Genomic DNA, 27,441 nt, shown 5'->3' on the forward strand with positions numbered 1-27,441 from the left:
TAAAAAGCACCAAAAAAAGCAAATTAAATGCTCAATGAGGAAATAAGATCATATATAATTGCTCAAACTCAGTGAGATGCTGACTTGAAATTCAGGCAGAGGGCTCCTCACCTTCAAGAAAAAGAAACTAAATATTGATAATTGTTAGAAGATTGCTTAGTTGAGAGCATGAGCAGGAAGACAATGTTTTCACTATATAATAGGAACAGCAGCCCTGATTTACAAATTGGAAGATATGGACCCTGGTCCTGATGTCAAGTTAAGCTTGGGCAGGTTGCCTAGCCTTGGTTTCTACATTTGTAAAATAAAAGTTGTTAAAATAAAGAAGGGAAGGAGATATAAAGAAAAGAAGGGGAGGAAAAGAGGCTGGAAGGCAGGCAGAAAGCATGTTAGTTGGTTAGCATTTGTGGGGCAGCTGCCCTGGGACAATAACCATTAGTGTATTTCCTAGAAAGCATAATCGGTGATCCCAATTGCTTACCATCTTAAAATTTCATGATTCTGCAGCATTTCATCTCTAGATACTGTTTTAAATTGACTCAAAGGTTGAAGTGCCATTATCATTATTACCTTGTTTTCTATGAGGCGTAATCTAATTACTTCTCAAAGAGATGAGGAGCGGAAGGCAAAATAGACCCCACGTATTCACTTCTACATCTGGAAAAGTAAATTGGTATTTGGAACAAAGACCTTTTATCTATAAAAGGGAAGTTCTTTCACCTGTGTCAATGTCAATATATGGTACTCACACAATAAGATATAATGAATTCCAGTCCTGCTACTTTTGTTACAGAGAACAATTAGGGTGTCCTCTTATCCATTACTCATCACTCTTACCTTAGCTCCTAGTAGAACAGTAAGCAGAGCTCAGGAATAAATATTCTTCACACTAAAGAATTCATCCTTCTAGGCTCATGCTGTCTAGTCTCCAACAGCCCTCTTGAACTTTGGCTTGTCAGAGATTTCATTGGCATGTTTTCTCCTGAGGGGAGGAAGTCAGCAGTGTCTCTCTCTCTCTCTAAAATATATTTATATATAAATATATAATATGAAATATATATAATATAAAATATATTTATGTAGAAATACATTTATAATAAATACATTTATATTTAAATACATTTATATATAAATATATATTTAGCCCTGGCTGGTGTGGTTCAGTGGATTGAGTGCCGGCCTGCGAACCGAGGAGTCACCAGTTTGATTCCCAGTCAAGGCACACGCCTGGGTTGTGGGCCAGGTCCCCAGTTGGGGGAGTGCAAAAGGCAACCACACATTGATATTTCCCTCCCTCTCTTTCTCTCTCCTTTACTACCTCTCTAAAAATAAATAAATAAAATCTTTAAAAAATAAAAATAAAATATATATTTAGTATAAATATATTTATATATGTAAAATATGTTTTCCTTATTGCCTTAAAGCAGTTTTCCTACCCTACTCACTCTCCACTATAGGCCCCTTTCTTTTTACTTCAGGTGTGTTTTCCTATATTTGAATCTTTCTTCTTTTTTTTTCTGTCTCTTCCAATAACTGAGTAGCAAATATAAACCTTTGTCTTTCTATTCTGAAAATCATATTTTTCATAGAGAGTAATCTCTCCACATATTTCTTAAATACCATAGATCATAATCTAATGTTTATAACAATTAAAAAAGAAGATGTATCTCATCCTCCTACTTGTCCGAAACATGATGGTTCAGTTTATAATTAAAAGAATAGGATTACTGAAATGAAGCTTTCATTTATACAAGTGAAGTCTTAAAAATTTTAAACTGATATATGTAATCAGAATGATAATATTAAAATATGAGACATTAATTTCAATAATATATATTTCAATAATCTTAAGTGGTCAATTACAGACAAAATAATTAGAATATAATTTGACTTTCATGATTTTTCATTAGAAAAATCTTATTAAGTAATTCAGTTGTATGTGCAATAGGCTTCAGGTGTGCTTTTGAACCGCTTTTCAACTGTTAGACACAAAGAATGAAAGAAAGGGAGAAATACAAAACTTGGGTCAGAGTGCCTTGGTAGACTTTGCACACCAGAAAGCAGGAGGGCACCAAGGGTTGGCCACTGAGGAAACCTGGTTGCCCTTTATGCCCGTCTCCTCAAGGTCAATCAAATGGTAAGTTTGCGTCTCAGATATGTCTGTCTCAGCTCTAGTAGCCATACATAAACCTTTCTTTTGAGACATATTTATAATTCAACTACTACCATCTCTTGAATGTAGCCATATTAATCCCAACATAACTACACATTTAAACATGATTCTTTTAGTCTTCAAAGAAAGCTTTGGCATTCTAGATATCAGTATTTGGGTGGAGAAGAGCTTCACTTAACCACATGAGTAGCACCTATTGTTTTGTATTACACAATTAATTTCCTCATACCCTTTGTGCTCCTGATTAAAAAACCCACTTAGAAATTAGCCCTACCAAAGAAACCCCTTCTATGGTTCCAGTTCCCTTTCTTTACTGACCAATGCTTGGATCTGCATCAAAGAAAAAGTGACTTTAATAAAAATGGCTGTTTCTGCCTTTTCCCATAATAGAATCTTGAAAAGTACAAACAGAAATCAATTGAGAATACTTATCCTGAAGAGCTCACAGATTATTGAAGATCTATTTGCCACTTAAAAATAAAAATGATGCCCTTAAACAAAACCGACACACCCTTTACTAATGTAAAAGAGAATTAAATGAAATTGATTTAGATAGTTTTAGGAGAATAAAATATTGGATTTAAAATTACAAACTATCATTGTTACAAGAGGTAAAAGTGAATACAAAATAGACTAACATATAATAAAATAATTGATTTAGTTCCTTTAAGGCATTTTATAATCTGAGAGGCAACTGGGAAAAATAAACAAAAGTAGTTGCTAATCAAATGTGTTACCCTTACTCCCTAAATTATGGAAATGAATTCTGGTTGGTATTTCATGATATTACTAATGCCTTTCAACTTAGAAAAAACATAGAAAATGAGTTATTGACTGTGATTTTTGTTGCCATGCTGAATATCCAATTAGCAAAATAGTTAATATATTAATTCTCCTACATGTGAAAGTAAATGTCCAGAATTTAAAGAATGCATTTCCCCTTGATGCATTTATTTATGTCTCACTGAAGTCTGTGTAATGACTGTATGGACTCTTAAAATATATTATGATTGTATTAAATTGAGGAAAAATTTATGTACAGTGAAATGCAAATTTAAGTATGCAATTTGTTAAGTTTGGAGCAATATAGAGACTCATATAAACAACACACAGATCAAGATGTAGAATATGTTCATCGCTCTAAAAATTTCCTGTATGTTCCCATAGGGTCTCAGAATGAGCCACCCCAAGATGTGCCTCCGTGGTATGCAAATTATTTTAAGTTGGCGGTACCTAGCCTGACTATGGGGTGGGGAAGCGGAATTTGGATTGGGAGCCTCGTCCACCACAGGAGTTATCCCCAGAAATGATATTGCCTATCTATATAGCAGGGAAAACTAATAATTGCTGAATAGATGCTTTTCCTGAAGTTACCTTCTGAAGCCCCAAGGTACATTATATCATTCCTAGCTCAGTATGCCCTATATACCTCCATTTCCCTTGCTGTCTCATGTGTGTGGGGTCTTTGACTCTCTCATGTATGCAGGGCTCCCATACATATGTATACAGTTAAATTTGGTCACTTTCTCTTGGTAATCATATCTATTTGATTACTAGACCACTGAAAAGAACCTGTGGGCAGAGGAAAGTTTCTCCCTCCACAATACTCCCTTCCAGGCAATTCTTACACCCCCTCGCCCATAAGCAGCAACTGTTTTGATTTCTATCTCTGTAATTTAATTTTTCTAATCTTGAACTCTACATAAATTAAATTATGCAGTATTCTTTTATTTGTCTTTTTTCACTCAACACATTTTTGAGAATCATTCATGTTGTTGTTCGTTTATATTGATAGTTTGGTATTATTTACTACTGATTGATATACCATTGATGGCTATACCACCATTTATGTAGCCAGTCACCTGTCGATGAACATTTGGGTTGTTTCCAGATTTGGGCTATTTTAAATTAATGAGGCTGTAAACACTTTACACAGATCATTTTTGTACACAAGCTCTTTTATTCTCTTGGATAATGACCTAGAAGAGGAAATGTTGAACCATAACGTAGGTGCAAGTTTAATTTTATAATGAAACCCTAACAGTTTTTCAAAGTGTTTATACCACTTAGCAACCCCACTGGTAATGTATGAGTCTCAGTTGCTCCACGCCCTCATCAACATTTGGTGTTGTCAGTCTTTTATCTATTTGGTGGGTGTTAAATGGCATCTTATTTTGCTTTTAAATTGCATTTCCCTTTTCACGTGTTAATTGGCCATTATGTATCTTATTTTTTGAAGTATCAGTACAAGTCTTTTGCCCATCTTTTTTATTTGAGTTGTTGGTTGCTTCATTAATGATTTGTAGAAACACATATATAACACATATATTGAATGTTATTTATATTATGTATGATATATTAGATGTGCTAGATACATATAGAGAGAGAATATAACTCCTTAGTCTAGTGATTTTGAACTTCTGTGCTGCAATAATTTTATTTTATTTATTTTTTAAATTTAATTAATTAATTTATTTTTATTCTGTTACAATTGTCTGCATTTTCTCCCCTTCCCTCCACCCCACCCCAGCCAGTCCCACCTTCCTCCCCTACCTCCACCCTCCCCCTTGATCCCATCCTTATGTCCCCATAGTAGCTCCTGTAGACCCCTCTCCCCACTATCCCCTCCCCACTCCCCTGTGGCTATTGTTACAATGTTTTTAATTTCAATGTCTATGGTTATATTTTGTTTGCTTTTTTCTTTTGTTGATTATGTTCCAGTTAAAGATGAGATCATATGGTATTTGTCCCTTACTGCCTGACTTATTTCACTTATACCCTTTGCAATGGCATAGATGGAAATGGAGAGCATAATGCTAAGTGAAATAAGCTGCAAGAATTTTAAAACATGCAACACCTGACTCGTTCACCAGGGGCACTGATTTCTTCTCTCTTAAACTGTCAAATTAAAAAATGTCAACAGCCAACACAACAATAGCCCTCTGGTGTGAATGAATAAAAATTATGCCTATTTTTTGTCAGATTAGCAAAAAATGTAGTTTGGTGTGTGGCAGAATTTTAGTAAATAGTTTACATGTGCCATAAGATTAAAAAGGTTGAAAACCACTGCCTTAGTCAAATAAATGCACTGATGATATTTTCTCTGCTTGAGTCAATTTTCGTGTTCTTAATAGAATATTTTGAAGTATATAAATTTTTAATTTTGATGATGTTCAAATCATCATTTTTTATTCTATGGGTAGTACCTTTTGTATACTTTCTTAGATCTCTTTTCCCACTCAAAGTTACAAAGATTTTTAAAATTTATCTCTAGAAATTTTATCATTTTAACCTTTATGCTTTGGTTTATAATCCACAACAAATTAATTTCTCTGCACAGTATAACATAAGGATCAAGATCCATTTTCTCATATTTTCCCACTTAATCTAACTTTGTTGAAAATAGTTACCTTTCCCCAGTGGATTACCTTGGTGACTTTATAAAAAATCAATTAAGTGTATATATGTAAAGACCTATTTAGACTATTCTGTTTGATTGATCTATTTGCATATACCTACACTAATAGTTCACTGTCACTCCACTGTAGCTTTATAGTAATTCTTAAAATCAGGGGGTTTGAGCCCTCCAATCTTGTTATTTTTTTTCTGATTGCATTGGTTATTCTAAATTCTTTCCATTTTCATATAATTTTTTGAATCAGCTTGTTACTTTATATTTAAAAGAGTCTGCTATAATTTTATTAGGATTGTAAATCAATTTGAGAAGACTAGAAATCTTTAGAAAATTGAGACTTTCAATTCATGAGCCCAGAAAAATCTCTCCACTTACTTGTTCACTCCTGAACTTCTCTCATCAATATTTATGGGTTGTTTAATGCAGATGTTGTAGGCATTCAGAACAAGTCACCCCAATATATGCCTTAGTGGTATCAGTATGTGGAGTATTTTAAGCTAAAGGCAACCAAGATCTTCCGGGATCAAGAGATACTTTTGCAGCTCCCTAAAAGAATTTAAATTAGGGCCCTGAGCTATGAAAAGAGTTATGACCAGATATAATGGTTTATGAGCTTTATTTAGAACAGGGCAAACCACTAATTATTGAACAGCTTATCATCCTGCCCTAAGATGCTTTCCTCACCAGTTCAAAATCATATATATGTATATCATATATATCATATATATATATATACCTTCACACACACGTTTTCCCTCCTTGTCTCTGAACCTCTTATGTATGTGGGGTGCTCATACATACATATGTAATTATAGTTGGTTATTTTATTTTGTTAATCTGTTTCATGTAAATTTAATTATTAGATAAGCTGAAAAAACCTTTAAGAACTCAGGAAAGTTCCTTGATCTTTCATGTCTTTTATGTCTTTCAAGACATTTCACAATGTCTTGCATGTTTTTGTTAAATTTATCCTATTGATGTTGATTTAAGGGTATTGTTACATTTCATTTTCCTGTTTTTTTTTCAAGCCATGTGAAAAATGGTATGGTGGGATATCAAAGTTAACATCAGTAATAATGGGATAAACTTATACTAGGTGCTTTTGGTAATGTTCTAAAAAGGATACAACATCATGTATATATTATATATCACAAAAATTATAATTAGACTGAAATTATAAGGATTTGCCAAACAAATTCATATTGAATGTTCTATGAAACAAGGAGCCCTTATTCTTAAAGAATATCACTGTCATGAAATATCACTGTCAAGAAAGGCTAAGGAAGTGATTTTGATTAGAAGAGATTAAAGAAACATGGTAACAAACTGCCATGTGTGATACAGGTTTAAATCCTGAATTGCTAAAAACAAATTAGCTAAAGGAAAATACAGGGGCAATTGGAAAAATTTGAAGATAGGGCATATTAGATAATAGTTCTGTATAAGTATAAAATTTCCTGCACTTGATAATTTATCTGTAGTTATAGAAATAAATTCTTTTGGATTATGAGATAAAACATTGCAGTTTTTTTAAGGCTGAAGGGCCATGGTCTTTGCAAGTGATTTTCAAATAGCTCAGCAAAATAAATAACAGGGCAGAAAAGAAAAATATGTATATATGTTATCCAGGCAAATGTAGAGAGAGACAAAGCAAATGTGGCAACTTATAAACAATAGCTGAGTTCCGATGAAGGTAATAAGAGAATTCATTGTAATATTTTGTAACTTTTCTGCAGGTCTGAATATTTTTTCAAAATAAAGATTTTAATTAAAGTGATAACAGCAAAACTAGACATATGGATCACTATTTCCTTAAATTTTGCAAAAAAAAAAGTGCTAATCTGGTTGCCACTTGAAAGACTGATAAATTCTGTTTTTGAGTGGCCTATGATTTCTACCATGTCTGGCTCATGTATTGTTTGGGGACAGGACAATGTTTCCATGAAATAAGGAAGTGAGGAAGAATGCAGGGTCACAGAAAAGAAGAAATGGCTGCTAAGCTAATAATTTTACAGGCTGCTCTTATCTATGATTAACTTCTTTCATTAATTCTAAATTGAAGATAATGCTGATTGAAAGTCTGTGTATTTTTTCTTCCTTCCTAGTTCATTAAGAGAGGAAAGAGCACATATATAAATTATTCAATGTATTTATTCAGGCATTTTTCTTACTCTATTTTTCCTTTTTAGATCATAGCACTGTGAACCAAGGCTGGCTGCTGCTAGTGCAAGGCCTGGGGCAACTTAACAAGAGGTACGGGACTCACTGAAGCCAGACGCTGCTTGTTGGAGAGAATTTAGGAAAATCTGAAGCTGGACCAAGACAAGCCATTCATAATGAAAAGCCACTGGAAACAGCTTGTGTGGGCCCAAAAGTTGGATGGGGCTGGGCAGAGAATCACCAGCATGGGGCAAAGAGTATGAACCAGGTTGGTGGAGTTCCAGATATGGTGTCCACCTAGTGGCCTTGTGGCTCTGTGAGAGGAGGGCTCAGAAAAGGTATAATGGCCTGTGCCAGCACTTCTGTCTGGGAGAAAGCCGCCCCCCAGCTCCCACCCTGATATTGGACAATTCAGTCCCTCCCTGTATGTCTTTGATGCCTTTCAAGCTGCTGCTCCAGTGCTGGAGCTCAGAAGGAGTAAGTCCAAGTAGGTCCATGGGTCCCTGCATAGGTGCTTTAAGCTGAATTTCCTGAAACTCCAGCAGCTTCTGTCTTCCACTGCCTCAATCCTCGCTGGTTTTTACAGCTAGAAGTTTGGGGGACTTACCTTCCTGGCACTGGAACCCTGGGCTGGAGAGCCTAGTATGGGGCTGGGTCCCGTTGCCCATGAGATATTCTTCCTGATTTTTATACACCACACGTGGGTATGGGAACAGCCCATTCATATCTCCTCCCCTCCTACCAGTCTCAGTATCATTTCTTCTTTAATTCCACAGTTGGTTTCTTCTTTAATTCTGTAGTTGTGGAACTTGCATTCAGCTTGAATTCTGACAGTTCTGTATGATGGTTGCTCTATAGTTTAGTTACAATTTTGATGTGGTTGTGCAAGGAGGCAAGCTGTGTTTACCTACACTGCCCACTTGACCAGAAGTTCTGATTTTAAAAAAGTAATTGCATTTCTTTTTAATTTGGAGAAATCGATTTCCATTTAAACTAACTAGAAATTATAAGTTTACTTTATATTGCAGATCTTAATTAATTAACTTAAAGATTTTAAAATTAGAATGTTGGTAACTTTCTGCTTTAATGCTGCCTGTCCCAACTTTTCTGTCCCAACTTTTCTGGGACTGTTCCTCCTGCTTAACATACAACCTTTAGACAATAAATTTTATACACAAAGGAAGGCTAATTTTGTCATAGGATTACAAATAGAGTAACACAAATGACTAAGGCCTAATAGTCATAAGCTGGGAAAAGATGGCCGCACAACACCCGGTGCACACCCGTGCATTAGCAGATTTTAATACAAAGATCCTTTATGGAATCTTTAAGAATAAAAGATATGTTATAAAGGACTGTTGACATTCAACAACAAACTCAATCTCTTCACCTTTAGTCGATTCTGTTCTCATGATTTACTGTGGTTCACAAAGCAGTAGAGGTTAATTAGTTTACTTTTAGGTTAAAAGTACCCTCAACGTTGTGTTAATGAGGTTGAGGTTAATTCCTTTACTAAGAACTTTCAATGTGGTGCTCATAGAGAGATTAATTGGTAGTCTTATAACAAAGAGGTCAGCAGGTGCAGTGTTCTTTAGAGGAATTCGGACTTATTTCTCTGGAAAGCAAGATACTGTCTTTGTCTACATAGTAAGCATCATAGGCATCACAGGAATGAGCAGCTACATTTTCAAACTCACCAGTTTCAGAAGGCTAAAAAATGTTCATGAAAATCCTGCAACATAGAATGGTAGACATTTTGAAAAACCTCAAAGACAGTGGCCGGTATAGGTTGTATTCAGTGTTTGTGCATCCAGTTTGTCTGCCAGGGTGTCCGACCAATGGCCCGTAGGCCACATGCGGCCCAGGCTGGCTGTGAATGGGGCCCAACACTAAATCATAAATTTACTGAAAACCTTTTTTTGTTCATCAGTTTTTGTTAATGTTTGTGTATTTACTGTGCGGCCCAAGGCATCTCTTCTTCCAGTGTGGCCCAGAGATGCCAAACAGTTGGACACCCTGACGGTCCTGAGTCCGTCCTGTTCTCCTCGTGTAATTATTAATAACTTCCTCTTTACTTTAAAAAGAAGTCTGCTTTGAATAATAAAGTATATGGTCACCTTAGCTATGGTGCCTATATTTGGGTATTTATACCTACATATTTTCTCCAAATCAGTAAGTTTCAATTAATCCCACTTCTTTGCTTTTTAAATAAGCTCGATTTTGATTCCCAGTAAATCCAAAGGGGAGGAATGGTGGACTGTGGTGGTTTATACTTCACTGTAACTTGAGAAACTCTGGCTTTCAAAACACACTGATTCTGGGGATAATGTTACTGGAATTGGTTGCGATGCAGCTAAAAGATAGCTGTGCAAAGAAAAATTGTAAAGGCTCAATTTACCCAGAATACTGATATTGTCGGAACACCACCACCAGAAACAAGTTGCATTCAAAATAGATCTAGAACTAATTAAATTATACAGAATTTGAATGAGATTATGATCTACAGGACAAAGTTCCTGGGATTTCACATTTTAAATTTCTATGAAATACTGCAAATTCTTTTTTTTTTACTTACTGATGTCAAAATTTGATACACATTTTTATTGTCACACATGCAGCTCCAAATTTCCTTTAGAGCACAACACTCAGTGAGCGTATCGACTTAATATATATTTTTAACCCAAATCCTTTTCACAGTTTTCTTTTCATATTGTTTTACTCACTAACATATACTGCACTTACTGGGTGCCAGGAACTGTTGTAAGAGCTTTCACGAATACAGACACATTTAGTTTTTGTAAAACCTATAAGATAGATTCAATTGTTATCATAGCCTCCACTTCACTGATGATGAAGCTGAGGGTAGTTGAGTAACTTGCAGAAGATCACACGGTGAATGTGTTCTGGGTTTAGACCCAGAAACCTGAGTCCAGAATACATGACCTTAGCCACTATGCTGTGCTTCCTTTTTATCATCCCTTCCAAATAGGCAAGAAATGACTTCCACTTTATTGAAGAAGTATCCGACAGATCAGAATTTGCCTTATGTTTTAATTTATTAATTTATTTAAAGAAACTATTTTTTATTATCTTCATTGTTTAAGTACAGTTGTCTCCATTTCCCCTCCCCCCTATCACCCACCCCACCCATCCCCACCTCTTACCCTCGATCCTCCCCACCCTTTGGCTTTTCCATGTGTCCTTTATACATGTTCCTTGATGACCCTTTCCCTTTTCCCCCCATTATCCCCTCCCCTCTGGTTACTGTCAGTTTGAACAGCTACTTTTTGCAAGGCACTGGAATAAGCACTGGGAAAACAAAGGTGAATTTAACTTGTTTCTAAAACCCCAAAGGCAGGTGTTGGTCTAATTGTGTTTAAGAGAAAAAGATTCAAAGCCTCCAAATTTAAAACATTTAAATTCCTAAAATCTAAAAACCATTCACAGCTTTCTGCCATTCTGCCAAGCTGGGGCTTGGCTGCACAGGCGTGTTCACTGTGTGTGTGGGACTGCACGTGCGGGAGGTGTGATGAGGCGGCAGGCAGGGTTCCGAGAGCACAGGGTCTGAGAGAGGACGATCTGCGCCAAAATCAGAGCTTCCGTGTACGTTATTGTCCTTGTGTGGCCCGCAGAGAGTTTACTGACTTCTTTTCAATTTGCAAAATGGAAACAATGAAATGCCTACTTCAGAGGATGGTGTGAGTTTGGGATAAATGAGATTTTAAAAGAGTACTAGCATATCACATGTGCTCAATAAATGATAGTCATTATCAATATTATTTAAAATGCTCAAACCACACTCCATATTTAATTCATCTTAGTTATAGAATAACATATAAGTTGTCAGAGAAAGATAATTCAGCAAGTTCAACCTTTAAACTCATGAACAAAACACCGATTTCAAATGTAAATAAAAGAAACAGAAAGAACGCCTTTCCGGGGTCTGATGTTTCATGTCAGTGATGCTTAAATTAGGTGTGGGAATGGAGAGGGGTTGATTATTCCAAATCTGCAATAATTAGATTAGTAGTAAGGTGGTCCTCCCTGGTTATATTATAATGTCATTATTTTAAAATAGTTTCCTGTTTTTTAATTCTGTGGTTCTTGTGGTCTGTAACACAAGGTAGCACATATCACTTCTGCAGGAATGAAAATAGAATGCCCGGGATATGTTTTGTTTGTCTTTTCCATGTGTTCCAACATGCAAGTAAGCAGTTATATTTTTAATTTTAAATTCTGCAACCTCAGGTATTCTAATGAAAATTTCTAAGCCTTCTCTTCTAAAAAAATAATGTTAATAATTTTTAAATGCCATAGAAAAAGTACTTATAAAAATACTCTTGCCTATTCTTTTACACTTGAGATTAATTTTCATTTCTGTAGCTGAGCTGTAGCTCAACCAAACATTCAGATTTATTTTATATTATTGAAAAAATTAAGAATAATATTATAAACCTCTTCTTGGAAAAGATTTAGAAAGTATAATTAGTATCCCTCACATTTTCAACAAGTTTAGATTAATGAAAAAAAGACTAAAAGATCTTTTAAATGAAGTATTCTCCAGAGGAAAACTCAGAATCGAAGTTATTGGAATCCTCTAGGGAGTCAATAATTAAAACAGAATGTTGTATAACTCACACTACCATCGCATTGTTGTGAATACATATAAAATAATACATGTTGGTGGGTATGAAATCTCAGTAAAATACCTTTTGCTCCCTCTAGAAACGTGAACTGCAAAGAAACAAGTTCTGCAGCTTTGGAGTGACTGCTGAATAGAAGCCGATTAGTAGGACAGTTGAGGCTGCATGTCATTAGAGGCATTTTTTGTGTAGTCTTTCATTTGGGGAACAAATTATGAGACTAGCAATTTGGGAATTCATAAATCCTACTGAGTCTTGGTTAGGTGACATTCATTATAAAGAACACCTGGCGGGAAGACCAGAGAACTGAGTCACAGCTAGAAATATCAGATTACGTGTGTTCCTCATGTCTTGGTTAGTAAGGTAGCCTAGGAAGAAATGATCCTTCCCTTCAGTCATTTCAGAAGTATTATATTTGGATACAGTTAGTGGTTTATCTAATACTATGATGAGTTTCTGTAACTTACATGTTTCCTTGAAATTATTTTATAATTTTGAGCATTTGATGCTATTTATTCTTTATAAGTACATTTCATTTTTGTTACATGGTCTCCTGGGCAAATGTTTATTTATTATGAGTTTATTAACTTTCATGCTTGTCACTTTGAATCTAAGAAAACAATAAAATTTTATTTATGTGAATATTTATTCAAATGCAAACTACCAAATAAAATTCTTTTCACTAATGAAGATTTTCATTATAGTCTAGATGGAAAAAAATACTAAAAATAATAAGATCCCACTTATACCAAATACAAAGGAGAAAAACTTCACACGATACTGCAAAAAGTCAAAAATTGGTACTAGTTTCTGAGTCTGAAGCTTAAAAAACTGTTAGCAAATTACTGAAATGAAAATGTCAGTGTAAAGAGTAGTTTTTGGAAGAAGGACCCTCATGGGGGCTGGGGCATCCAGTCCAGACATTCAGCTACTCAAGAGATTCCCATGGTTCCCTACTTTTGGCAATTCAAAGCACTGGTGTCTTTACATTAGAAAATAAATTGCCCCAAATATTTTCTACATGAGCTTTTCAGTAAAGATTGTGCATTAAATTCAGTAATCAGACAAAAAGTTTATTTTCATGGGGTCAAGAAAAATTAAAAGGAATTCTAAGTTTACCTATAAACAGTAAATATGCAATTGAGTGCAGAGTTTTTGGAGTTTAATTTGACAACAGGTACCAAAGGTTTTTAAGATACACATACCATTTTAACAGCATTATACTTCTAGTTATATACTAAGGAAAGAATTAGTGCAAGTGTGCAAGATAGATGTACAGGCTCTTTGTATGTTTTCACAATTGTGAAAAGTTGAAAAAAATAAAGTGTCTAATAATAAGATGTATTTCCTTTAATGTAATCCTTTGTGAATATTAAAATAATTTTCAGGCTTTCTGTGTGTTAAATATTATATAATCATCAAACCATATACATGTTCATGATAAAGTTCTCAGTGAGAAAAACAGGCTACAATTTAGTAGATCTGGTGCTATTCTGATATTGTAAAAAAATAAGTGTGCATGTGTGTATTTATTTAGAAAAATTATAGACAGAATATATGACGTTTTAACAGTGGCTATCTCTTAGGTTAAAGATTATAGTTTTTTAAAATTATTCTTTGTATTGTCTAATTTATTGACAGTGGAGTTAAAATCACTAGGAAGAGAGTAAAGATATGAAGTCCTTATGGAGGTGATGAAATCCGGTATCAGGATGTGTCTGAGGAAGTGTCCGCTGATACCATCCAGACTTGAAAATCTCAACCCATGACTCTGGGTTTGGGAAAAATAATAAAGTGTGTTGGCAAACCAGTGTCAGTATGAGGTTGCTTTTAGTGTGTGGAGATAGCAGAAAAAGACATCAGAATAATTTCAAGGTTTTATATGTACTTTATTGTGTGTATTTAACTAAGGATTTTCAGGGAGGGCTAAATGTCTTGCAAACTTGCATATATTATTGTAAGAACATGTACACATTTTATTTTATTGACCTGTGGATGCTCCATCAGCATCAGCCAACTGTTTAGGCATTAAGGGTCGTTCTGGATTGTCCTGAACATTCACCTTACTCCTTTTGGTCTAACTAAATAAGAGTGATTAGTTGTCATGTCTTTTTAGAAGGAGATACAAGTTATTACAGGTAAGTATTAGAACAAATTGCAGCAAGTTATCAAATTATTAAGTTAATAAACAATATAAGTTCTTAATTTTACAATTCTCATACAAAGCAAAATGACTGGCACAGGAAATTGAATGAATGGATGAGTGAAACTCTCTAGAACCTGCCACCTGACATTCCCATCGGTAAACAGGTATATTCCTGGTTCTTTTATTTTTTACTCTCTTCACAGTTCCTCTCTTTTTTAAATATAAGTTCCTTAATGAGTCCCTTCCAAGAGCTCAAGAAATAGACATAGAAACAAATTATTACAGGATAATGTCATAAGTGCTCTACTAAAAACAAAGAAAAAATATTAGGAAATGTGAATAAGTTTGCCTGAGGGATTTAGAGACCGTGCAAAGGAGAGGACGGTGGCCTCAAGGAGGAGCTCAGGGACACAGACATTAGGGTATGCAGCAGGAAATTGGTCTGACACGTGGCCCATGAAGAAATTGCAGGGGGGTGGTTTTTGAAATAAACCGGAGACTCATCACACCAATAAATTCATGATTTCTTTTTAAAATACAAGTGGTGAATTTGGTCAAATCACATAATTTTCCCAGGAAATAACCCTGTGGGAAAAGGAGAGGCTAATAACACAATAGAGCTTCTGCTGCTGAATCACACTACTATATGAATTTGCTCCTGGACTTCCTGGGTAATGACTACACAAATAGCAGCTGAGAGGCCCTTCACTAAAAATATCCCCCAGCTATAAAGTGACCATATAATTTACAGCCTAAAACGGGGACACTTTTAAGAGTAAAAAAGAGTGCCATTAATAATTATGCAAAGATTAGAAAAGCACATGCTAGCTATCCTCACTCTACTGAAATCAAATATCCTGCAAGAGAGACATTCATTTTGAATGATACAGTTCTTCTTAAAATACAGAGGATAGAGCTCACTTCATTTACCCTTTGGTGTGAATCAGCTTCATGCATCAGGTAATCATTAAATCTATGATTAAGAACTAGAATTAGGATGTATAGGATGGGGGAGGATAAGGTTTAAAAATGTATCATGTGAGGCAATAAAATGGGCAATAAAAGTTTGCAAGCATGGACAAGTCTAGATTTTAAACCTTGCTCTGTGATCATCAGTACTTAACTTCCCTGAACTTCAATTTAATTTGTAAAATTGGATAATATATACTCCCAAAGCTGTCGCAAAAGTCTGGTAAAGTAACCTATAAAGAGCCAGTTAGAGAATTTTAACTTCATTTACAGTGGTACTTTGGGAGAAGATCTAAATTGGGTAGAGGACAGAGGCCTATGAAATATGACCTTAGCAACTAATACATCTATGGGTATTACAGGCCTAAATAAATGTATTGCTAAAGATCAACTGCTTAACGCTATTAAAGAAAATAGACAGTGTATATAGAAACTTTTAGCAAAACTAAAAGAAATTTTAACTAATTTGGCTAAGAGAAGTAAATGGGAACTTGATTAAAAATTATTCACCTAATTTATAATGTTGATTATCTCTCACATTAAGTTTCTTAAATTGATGTGATTTTAATTAGTATATTCAAAGACCTTAGGAATGTGATTTCAATATGTGGTGTTTTCTAACAAATAATTGTTTATTTCTTTTGAACATATAAATAGCTTATTTAGTTAGTCCTATATTTTGTTTTTTACTTGATATATGAGAAACTGGTTATAAAACCACCATTAATTTTATATTTTAATCTTTCTCATCAAGCTCATCATCATGGATCATTAATACAGACTTTACTGAACAGAATAAAGAAAGGTGTGTCAAGCATAGAGGTCAATAGTTGGTACGAGAAGCCACAACCGTTCTTAGTTGTCTTAAACCAACGCAGATATGTATTTCTCAAAACCAGTATTTCAAGCAACGTGCAAGAATTAATGTCCTATCAAAACAAACAAAAACACAACACATAGAAACAGTCCTAAGGAGACTTAAGAAAGAAGAAAAAAAGAACCAGGAAAGTAATCAATAAAACCAACAATAGTGAGATTCCACCTGCTGTAACATATCTTCTAACTGGTCATCCTGGAGGAAAAAGCAAGTAAACAAAAGCAGTGTGGCTCCGGCAGCCTCGCCAGGCCCTGCCTAGCCCAGTCTAGCTTGAGATTATTTTACAAACTGAGCTAACCAAAGGCATAAACGCACCCATAGTCGTCTCTCTTTCTCTTTAATTCTTACTCACTAAGCACCAGCCAAGGCTGTTCTACCCATTTGCAAAGTAAAAAGCAGTGTGAGACAGTCACAAAACAGTGGAAAGCACGAAAAGGAGAATTTGTAAAGGTGCAAACCTACTTTAAACGAGAACAGGGCACAGGTGTTGCCTCAGCCAGGATTTGAGCTGTCCACAGAAAGAGTACTTTGATATTCTTAATTAGATGTTTCACATGAATTAAAGGAACAAGAGGAAGATATAAAATGTTCAGTCATGGTGATAGGAGCCTGGTACTCAAGTTTCTCATAACCTACCTGTGACAAGTGGCAATCTGACCTTCTTAATTGTTCAGTAACAGGACAAATTTCATCTATGATGATTAATGTCCTACTGCTGCCTGATTCTATTGTTTCTTGGTACTTCCACTAAATGTAGACAGCACACTGTATAGAAAATAAACATTCATTTGACAATAATAGTTTTAGACTCATCACTCATTATTGATTGACCCTGAAATCAGCTTCAGTGTCAATTAAGAATTTTCAAAAAACACGGAGGGATAAAATCCCATACTAGATATAGAATGCCAATACAGTGTAACTTGTGTAGAATTCATTCACAGCAATGAATTCAATTTAGAAAAGAAAAGAAGAAAACTTTGAAATTGGCTATTACATAGAGATTGCTGGAGACACTGGTGAGAGTCATTCTGATTGGTGGGGAGTGAGTGACTCTCGGGAAATCATTAATAATTTCTGGTTAATAACTTCTCCTTACCTTCTTATTAAATGTTTTCTAGCTATTTGTATAGTTATAAGCTATGAAGATGATTTAATACCTTAGCTTATTAAGCAGAGGAATATGTCCATTAATAAAAATTAAGGGAAAAAATTGTTCTTAAGAACATTTTAGAAGTTTTCTAAAGAAAGTAAGAAAAATCAAAACGCCACTCTTTCCTGGCAACTCACTTTCCTCAGGATCTCTTGATCTCCAGCTGTTTCTTGTTTTTTGATCTCTATGGTATCATTTCTCATCCTCTCTTTATTCTTTGTGTGACTTCTACTTGGGCATGCACTTCATGCCAGGTTCTCTTCTACATAATCTGGACATAAAAATTACAAAGACTTGGTATGTTTTTCTGAATGAGCTAAAAAATAGAGATGGCATTATCTGGGACAATATGTAATGATATGTAGCACACTCCAGGTGCTACACTGGAGTTAAGAACCAAGTGTTACAGAGACACAGAAGTATGTTACTCAATGTTCTGGAGCAGGCAATAGGGGCATCAGGAAGGACTTCACACAGAAGTCTTCTGACCTGTTTTTGGGAGGAAGATACTGTTTCTTTTGAGTCAGAAGCTGAGGAAAAAGCAATTCATTCAGAGATTCTTTGTACTGCTTATTATAGATAAAGGAAAGCTTCTGAAGGATAAACAAAGACTTGGTGACAGAAAAGTGCTTGGTTAGAAATTCTGAGCATTCTGAGTCAAGTATTATTGAAACATAAGATTTTTAGGAGAAATGGAGTTGAGAAGATATTCAACGGATTGATATTTATTGAACACATATTATGGGATGGCAAACATGCCAGCAGTAATGCTGTGTAGTTTATTGTATACATGTTCACTCAGCCTATCAAAGTAGATATCATTCTCCAAATATAGATCAGAAAAGAAAATGGAGGCACCGTAAAGGCAAACTTAGTTAAGTTCACCTAGCTATTGCCTGAGCTGGGAATCTAGCTGGTTCCTTTAAACATACCCTACTTGAAATCCAAGTGAATTAAACTGTGAGGGGCACCAAGCATCTTACTAAAAGGTCTAAAACATTATCCTGATAATTTTAATGAATTAAGAAAGATTTTTAAGCCAAGAGAAGATCTAAGCATATTGAGCAGCAAATACAAAGTTGTTAAAAGACTCAGGCTTCAACACTTTATGGACTGTGTGGGTGTCATTTGGAAATTTTTCAATCTCTCTGGGTTTCAGGGTTCTTCTCATATAATAAGGAAAACAAGAATGTAAGAATGGTATTGTTATATCCATTATTTAATGCCTGACATTCATTTACAATGATTCCGTGTTCCAATAAGACATCAGGGTGTGCAATTCTTGTTTCATAAATAGTTCTCCGATGGCATTGTGAAAAATGGATTGGAGAGGGAGGGAAACTTTGATACTCAGTACTCCAGAAGAAGGATTCACTGAGCTTCAACTAGAGTACTTGGCAGCACTGGAAAAGTGGGGGGTAGCACTGGGAAATATTTCAGATATAAAGACTGAAAGGAATTTCTGATCAATTCGGTTTAGGAAAGAGACAGAGAAAAATTAGAAAACGAGCCTGAGTGTTCACGTTCAGATGGCGAGATGAGTGTTTTTGTCTTAACATTTCATGCCCAAACTGCTACTTCCCTGTCTCAATTATCCTAGGACTCTCCTGGCTGCTGATCGACAGTAATTGATTTAGTGATTTTTATAGCAAAAATAAAATAAATAAGTAAAATGAAAACAACACTGAAAGCCAATGGAAGCCAATAGAAACCAGAGAAACCAGTTCTTCCCAATTAATCTAGCCTAAGCATAGAGTCCTAAACTGACCTGTTCTCAAGCCCCTCGGGTGTGAAAATAACTGAGCAGTTATCTCGCAAGCTGGCAGATAAGAGGGCTCCTTTTTAGCACCAAGGTTGCTTAGAGGTATGGTGCTGCTGAGTGGTGAAAAAGGACTGAAGAACACAGCCCACCCACAGTTTTAGAACATTTTGTTTTCACTTGGGACAATATTGAAATACAGTTTTCAAACTGTAGGGAGGAATGATTCTTGAGAATTCTGATTTTGGCAACAAATACAATTGATCAAGTTTAAATTCTATATAATAGCTAATGTATAAAGTTTAGGTATGTAATAGAAAGGTATGTTAATAATAACATCACAGTAATATTCTATTAAATGTGACATGAAATATATAAATAGAAAATTAAAATGAACACCAAAACAAACTCTAGGTAAGATATTCCCTGCAAACATTTCTCATTGTTTCAATTATTTACATACAAAATATATTTCTATTTTCTTCTAAAAACCACCATCTGTACCTCTACTACAGTTTGGCAAATAGGACAGCTGAATATTTTACATATCATAACATGTAAAGCTATTATAAGACATATATTTGAGCTATTAAAATTTTCAGCAAACTACATTGTCTCTTTAATAAGTTATAATTACATAAAAATGACAAAAGGTGACAGAAAATATACATAAACAAGTTTACATTAGGGTGGGGAAGTAGAGGAAGAGTGGTAATTAACCCTTAATTCTGTTTTCCATTTACATAAAAGCTTCTTTATTCATGGTCTGTATATGCTTTCTTTCCTTAAAAACATCTTGGGGCGGAAGATAGAAACGAACACGAGTGACTCTATAATACAAACATCCTAAAAGCAGAGATCGGTTTGTATCCTCCTTTGTATCTCCTATCCTGCCTCTATCGCCTAAAACATCTCCTTGGAGAAAGGTGACCCTTAGTATGCGTCTTCCCCTTTACTCACAGCAACACGACACTTTCTATGAAGTCTTTCCTAATAATTCTTAGGGATGATCGATTCACAGTTTCCTGCTTTAGCTGGATCCAAAGCTGCCTTCGGAACTTGGTACTGATCCCACCATGACTAGTGCCCTGTCTGCAAATGGTCCCTGTCTGGATCAGAAAGGGACTTCCCTCAGCCCCATTTCATCTGTTAGTTTTTAAAACACAGCACAGGCCTTGGCTCATGTAGCTCAGTGGTTTGAGTGCAGGGCTGCAGACCAAAAGATCAGTGGTTCAATTCCCATTCAGGGCACATGGCTGGGTTGCAGGCCAGGTTCCCAGTTGGGGGGCTTGTGAGAAGCAACCATACATTGATATTTCTATCCCTCTATTTCTCCTTCCCTTCCTCTCTCTCTAAAAATAAGTAAGTAAAATCTTTTCAAAAATAAAGTAAAAAGCAGCACAAAGTTAGGGATATTTCTGACTTGTTAACAAAATTACCATTGTACTATGTCTAATAGCATAATGGCAAAAATATAGAAATGATCAGTGCTTCAGAAATATTGCATGTCAAGTCCTGTTTTTCTACTGAGTTAAGACCTTTATTTCTCTTGCAGAAATTTACTTTAATTTTCCAAATGTTTAGAGTTGCAACATAATGTAGTAAAAATCACATCTCCAAAGGTTACTGAAGTGGTTTAGCACTTAAGCTAGCCAGCTCTCACCCATGATATACACGCCAAACTACATGGGCAATAAACTAAGGGATGACTAAATTATTCCTTCTGTTTGCTAATAATTAACATCCTCTCTAAACGATAAGCTAGTTAATAACTGAGTGTTTGCCATTTCTCAATCACTATTCGTAAAAAGGTATTTTTAAAATGAACCTACTATGCTACTAAAATACTTACCCATCCTTATATAAGCCTCACCATAATTATAGTTTTGTATAATTAGAGTTTTATGTCAAAAGATTTATGTCTTTATTACCTCAAGCAATATTTCACAGCTGCCAAGAATGATTTACGCAATAATGACTTAAGCTGTAAAACAGAATCCTCAGAAGAAGGGCTGTCAAATATTCCTACCGCAAATAACTACGTTTTTAAAAACTGACATCCTGGTAAACAGCAAGTCCTACTGTACCCAGTTAAATCACATAAACTAGCATGGTAGGAAGTGTTGCCTCACGATGGTAATCACGCAGCTCATTGTGTGTTGCATCAATGCCAACTCATTGCATAGACCATGGGGTTTAAACTGCTTATAAACCCTCTGGCCACTTCAGAAATAGTGCCACGCTCTTATTTTTGCTACTCCAATATGAGTGGATGAAAAAAGTGGAAAAAGAGTATCTTAACTTTTTGTTAATTTGCTCGTCGTGCATACTACATCACTATTCATATTCCTATGAAATGCTACAGAAAGAATAAGTAAAGAAAGCATTTTCTGCACATACTCTTCAGACTCCAAGAACCTCTCAAAAGTAAGTGACCTCAGTAATGAAGAATTAAGGAAACTTCAAGAAACAAATCAATGAAAATGTTGATTTTGTCCCTTCCCGCTTTTATAAATCTGGAGTACCTGACAGGTCTTTCAGAGGCAAGACTTTCAAAGCTTTCGAACTTCACAAGCCCTGACTGATTTTGCAGATGGCTTGCGAATAAAACCAATCACCTCTGAAGATTCTATTCAAGGTATATGAACTAGTAGCAAAAACACAAGTTGATTATATTCAGAGCCAATAAGTCTGGCTGTGACTTTACAATCTAAAAAGGTCATTCAAATTTATCATTTTCTTTGGAGAGAAAGAAAACTCTTGACCCATCTCCACATGTTTCCCATATGAATGAAAGCAAAATAGCCAGCATTTGTCATTAACTTTTAAAGATACCCAAGTCCTTGTAGATTGAGTCACACCTCAAAATGAAGCCAACAGAATCAAAATCATCACCAAAGGTTGATTATTTATATACCTAAACAAATTTCCAAGTAAACTTCTTTGTGTAAAACAGGGAGGTATTAATTTGTATAACCAAGCAAATCACTGAAATAAGATTTGCATTAGTCAAATTCCAACATCTTCACTGCAGAAATTTTTACATTCAAGTTTGTGATAAATTTCTCTTTAAAGGTATTCTGAGATTATTTTACACACTCACATTATTCAAGTTAAACTAGGTTTCAAGAAGCACTATTCCACTTGATAAAGAACAATTCATATTTGAAAATACTATATGAAAAATATAGTTAGTCTCTAAGTGATCTGGACAGTCCAGATTCATTTATACTTAAATCATCTAAGTTGATAAAATTCTGAAATGTCCCAGAAACCATAATGACCAAAGGTGGGCCAATACAACCTATAGAAACCACGATAGAGACTATGTCAATATCATGACAAGTATTCAGATAAAACAAAATGTCAGACATTCAAATTATGCTGAAAGTCAAATTCTTGGCATCAGATACACACACACTAAGAAGATGACTTGCATTTGGGTAAAGCCTCAGTCCATGAAGTGTTTGCAAGACAACAGGACGATTAGGCTATTTCTAGCATGCCGACAGTAGAGATTGAAAAGTGGGGGGAAAGTGAGGAGAACTTTAAAAATAATCTCTGTGTTGGTTAATAATCATAATTGTTTTCATTCCAGATCAATCTAAAATTATACAAACCTATTTTTCCAATCATACTTTGTTATGCATACCAACTCATTGATATTAAGGGCAATTCAGTAATTAAGAATTGTACATTTTCTGTCATGAAATATTTAATTATGAGATTAGAAGAGGAAGAGTTCAACCTTTTCTCTGCTAGAAGTTGTTCTTTGTATTTTACCAAATGACAAGTAATTATATGATATAGGCTACAACACATTACTTGTATATTCAGTTTCAAAGCTTAAGGTATCTAAAAAGCTGACTAGATATCCTTCTGCATTACTAATTTCTATCAATGAAATAAAGAAATGAATGATAATTCAATATCAATGAAACTAACTACAATATGCATTTTTAATCCATTCACCTTTATATCTACATTGTCAAATATAATTAAGTGTGCACATTTGGAAGTGTACATACTTTAAAATGGGTATATCTGAATATATATTACATGAGTTTATATACGTACATATTGTTCATTTAATAAATGCATGTCCATTAAATGTGTATTTTTGAGAACTTTTATAGGATAACATATTTACGGTACCACAGCAAGCCTGAAAGAAGGAGGCGTGCCCTTGAAGTTGAGGTTTGACCTTAAGTTGAAGATGCCAGTTTTGCTGTAGCTGAAAAAATAAGTACTAGTAACTCCACAATATCATAGTTCCTTTTCTTCATTTTGTTTTTTAGGACAAATCTTGAATATGAACAGCCTTTATTATTTGAATATACGTAGGTTTACTAGACCAATTTTAGAAGTTCTCATACATTATTCTTAATCTTGTATAAAAAGAAGCAACAGGAAAAAGAGGCGTTGCCTACCAAATAAAGCTGAAGAGCCAAGAAACATGTAAAATCTAATAGTTTTAGTTTCAGATATAGTTTTTAACAAGACTTTGCTTTGTATTTTTGAGTTTAAGCAACTATATAAAACTCTGTATTATTTTTTTTCCCACCAAATGCATGTCAACAATGCCAGTAAATTACTGGCCCTTTTATCATTTCTTAGACAAGGGAGAGAGTAAGAATTGCAACACTTTGTCCTCAGAGACACTAACTTTCTGCACTTTTGAAGAGTACGGAGGACACTTACCCAAAGAAGAAATTGCTCTTACCAGTCCACTAATGAGAATATCCTTATTTTTGAATCCTAAAATACTATAAGCAACGCACATACTACACCTGCATATTTGGGGCTTCTCTGCATATGAACTTTCAGTGTTGTGAAAATTTCATTTGAATGCAATCAAATACAAGAAATCCTAAATAGGTAAACTTTACCATTTTTGTGATAGTAGGTGACCTCCACTTTCCTCTCCTCTGACCCCAGCAACGCTTGGGCAATTTGGGCAATATCGTGCCTCTTGGTCTCCGGCCCATGGAGGAAGTCACATGTGCATGGCTTTTGCATGACATCTGGCCTGGAGAAACCAGTCATCTCACAGAACCCATCGTTGCAGTAGATGATGGCACAGTTCTGCACTCTGGCATTTGCAATGATAAATTTTTTATCTGTAATAAGAAGATAGTAAGGTATCTTTTAAAAATCTTCCAGAAGATTTTCATAAACACTGAAACAATTTGTTGCGTAATAAGAGAGCTGAAATGCAGTTACTTCCCAAAGTGCTAACTGTCCAGGCTTTTAAAAAGGAGAGAGAAAAAAAACACCCAACCTTAAATGTGAAATTACTGGTCCTAAATAGTTCTAACAAAAAAGTATTAAGGAACTACTCTTCAAATTTTGAGAATGTAATTTCCCAAATAACCTAGTTCTCAAGCCCTCTAAATCCCCGGGGTTCCACTGCACATCCAGACAATCAGCTGCCCCATTGATATTTCCAGAATACCATCTAATTGTAAGATAAATATTTTCAAAGCCAAACAGTGAAACATTATGTAGCTTTCCGATTTCTCACTTACAGCTTGACCTTTAGAATACAACTTTCTTTCTTTCTTTTTTTTGAATTTTATTTTTTATTTTTTTAAAATTTTTATTGTTATTCAATTACAGTTGTATGCCTTTTCTCCCCATCCCTCCACCCCACCCCAGCTGAGTACAACTTTCTTAAAGTAGCTATTATTCTTGGATTTGGCTTGTCTCTATCCCCCTAAGGTATATACTACATGCATCATATTTTAAAAACATAACAAAACTATTACCAATGAAAGTATTTCACATTAATTAGCAGTTCAGTAATGAAAAGGTTCTACTTTTCATAACATATATTTCCCAGAAGATAAAAATATTTACACACACATCCACATACACAGTAAATATTATGTTAACACCTTTCCACTTCTACTTGGGGAGAACCTTGACATTTTATGTGGTTGTAGGTATTTTAATACAAATGGTATATTAATTTTTGGTCACCAATTACATTCACCATGTCCAAATAGAGTGTAAAGCAGGATATACAAGTTTATTCTACACACAAGTTCATGTGATCGAAGACAGTGCTAAAATAACTGCAAAATACACAACACAGATGTGTGTTAATGTGGTTTTAAAAAATGTCGAATATCAATGAACAAATGTAGAGTTTAAAATTAACACATTTATATAACATTTATTCCTTACAGTTAGTTCACATGAGAATATTGAATTCTTCTGCATGCAGTCTTTGTGGGGTTTACTCAGTGCACTTCAGTTTTTAAATTTCTAGATGGAAATTGAAGGGGATAATAAAGGGACAAAAAATTTCTTTTGAATAATAATTTACATTGGGAACCAGCACGAATCAAATAACACTTTTTCCAAATTATCCTGCATGGTGCAGATTTGCATTGATTCCAGGCAAAGTTTAGCGTCTACGAACTAGCAGCATCCCCGGCATGACAAAGCCGTGCTATTTAACCAAGAAGATATATAGTTTGCATAGCCATTTACATCGCTGATGCCATTTACATTCTCTAGTTCCAACAGTATTCTCTGCCCTGCTCCCGACTTTCGAAAACTCTGCAATAAAACAGCCTCAAAATATAAACCCACGTTACACTAGTACGTTCCCATTAAGATAGTAGGACATTAGCACCTTAAAGCAGATGAGGTAGCAGTGGGCGAGGAGGACCAAATTGCCTCCTACCATGGAGACCATAATCTAAAATGTAAATCAAAATTAATACCAAGGGAGAACACTCCCGCAGCCGTGAGAAGCTCCGGGCTGGTTTGCACAGCCGCTGAACTTGCCCGAGCTCGGAGTTGCCGTCTCCGCTAGTCAGCGGCGGGCGCCCAGAGCACTATCAAAGCTGAAAGCGAGGGAGAGAGAAGAACAGATGAACTTACTTTGCCCTTCAAATTTCCGTATGATGGTGCCCAGAAATGTGTTTTGTGGTGCCACATGCCCCCTGCGGACAGGCATGTTGACCCCGGCGTTCGGAGGAGCGCTCCCCGCGAGCTCCGGAGTTCTCCCGGGATCTCTGCTCTGCTAGAGCCCAGGCCAGCGCGCGAGCCGCTCTTTGTGGTAGAGCATCCTCTTTTGCAACCAGAAATCTCTTTCCATTAGCACCACTTCTACACACCCGCTTTCCCCACTGGAGTCCTAGCCATTCCCCGCACCTCCGGGACTGCCGCGGGCGAGAGGGTTTGGGGGTGGGGAGAAGGAAGGAGGCGGGGAGAAGGGAGGCGGCAGGGGAGGGAGGGAGAGGGGAGCGGTGGGGAAGGGGGAGGAGGGCGGAGAGTCACAAGGGCAATCGATCTGTTTCTCTTCCCCCGAACAGCGCCAGTTTCCCACTGCAAATGGGCTTAACCTGTCGGGTAGTTCCCCACAGCTGTACGAATGGCCGATGGGGGATGGAAGACTTGTGAGGCTGTTGCGGGAGTGGAGAAAGAAAAGGAGGCTGGAGTGGGGGGTGGAGCGGGGAGGGAGAGGTTGACGTTTCTATCCCCGCCCTCTCCCCTACACACACACACACACACACACACACACACACACACACACACACACACACACACTTACAGGGGCGCGCGCACGCGCGCGCGTCCTCTTTATCCCTAGAGTTTGGGCGCCGCCACAGCTCGGATTACTCAAGCGTGCTGTAGCGGAAGCCAGCCAAGAAATCTCCAAAACTCAGTGACAAACAGCTACTCTGGGAAGGTGATCTCCACGGCCTCCAGTCAAGGGCTCCATCCCTGAGCTTCTCACGCCGTGATAGCTAAAACACCCTTAGCTGTAAAGAAAAGACAGGTGGGAAAACAGTCCCTCATTGAGGACTAGTTCTAAACTCTGGTGGCGTTCAGGAGGTTGAGCACTGAGGATGAGCCACTTAAAGGTGCAGGTTTAGCCTCAGGGTGCACTGAAATCCCCGGCTGGGCGAAGGTGGGCTCTGACGCCCGGCCGAACTAGCTGTCCGGTCCCTGCCCGGCGCTGACCGTGCCTCTCGAAGACCCGCGCCGCCGCTGGGCATGCCCAGTTTCACTGCTAGAATCCCGAAGGAGGTGCAAGGTTGGGGAGTGACTGGGTCTCCAGGTGTTGGAGGCTGCGAGAAAGATGAGAAGGCCAAAGACTGTGCGAGAAACTGGTACAAATCGAGTTTGA

General features: G+C 36.1%; 1 protein-coding gene across 4 annotated transcripts in view; it reads right to left on the reverse strand.

Annotated features, from left to right (window-relative positions):
- The window catches only part of KCNH7 (potassium voltage-gated channel subfamily H member 7), a 488,226-nt gene extending 461,536 nt beyond the window's left edge, over positions 1 to 26,690 (reverse strand). For all 4 annotated transcript variants that reach the window (XM_053918731.2, XM_053918730.2, XM_053918729.2 and 1 more), the window contains exons 1-2: positions 26,190 to 26,690; positions 24,185 to 24,415 (exon numbers count right to left, since the gene is read on the reverse strand). In XM_053918731.2, the coding sequence (XP_053774706.1) occupies positions 24,185 to 24,415; positions 26,190 to 26,265 (307 nt within the window). In that variant the 5' untranslated portion in view covers positions 26,266 to 26,690. The remainder of the gene's footprint in view (positions 1 to 24,184; positions 24,416 to 26,189) is intronic.
- Positions 26,691 to 27,441: the final 751 nt, after the last annotated feature.

Source organism: Desmodus rotundus, chromosome 2, assembly GCF_022682495.2.
Source record: "Desmodus rotundus isolate HL8 chromosome 2, HLdesRot8A.1, whole genome shotgun sequence".
NCBI classification, from domain to species: domain Eukaryota; kingdom Metazoa; phylum Chordata; class Mammalia; order Chiroptera; family Phyllostomidae; genus Desmodus; species Desmodus rotundus.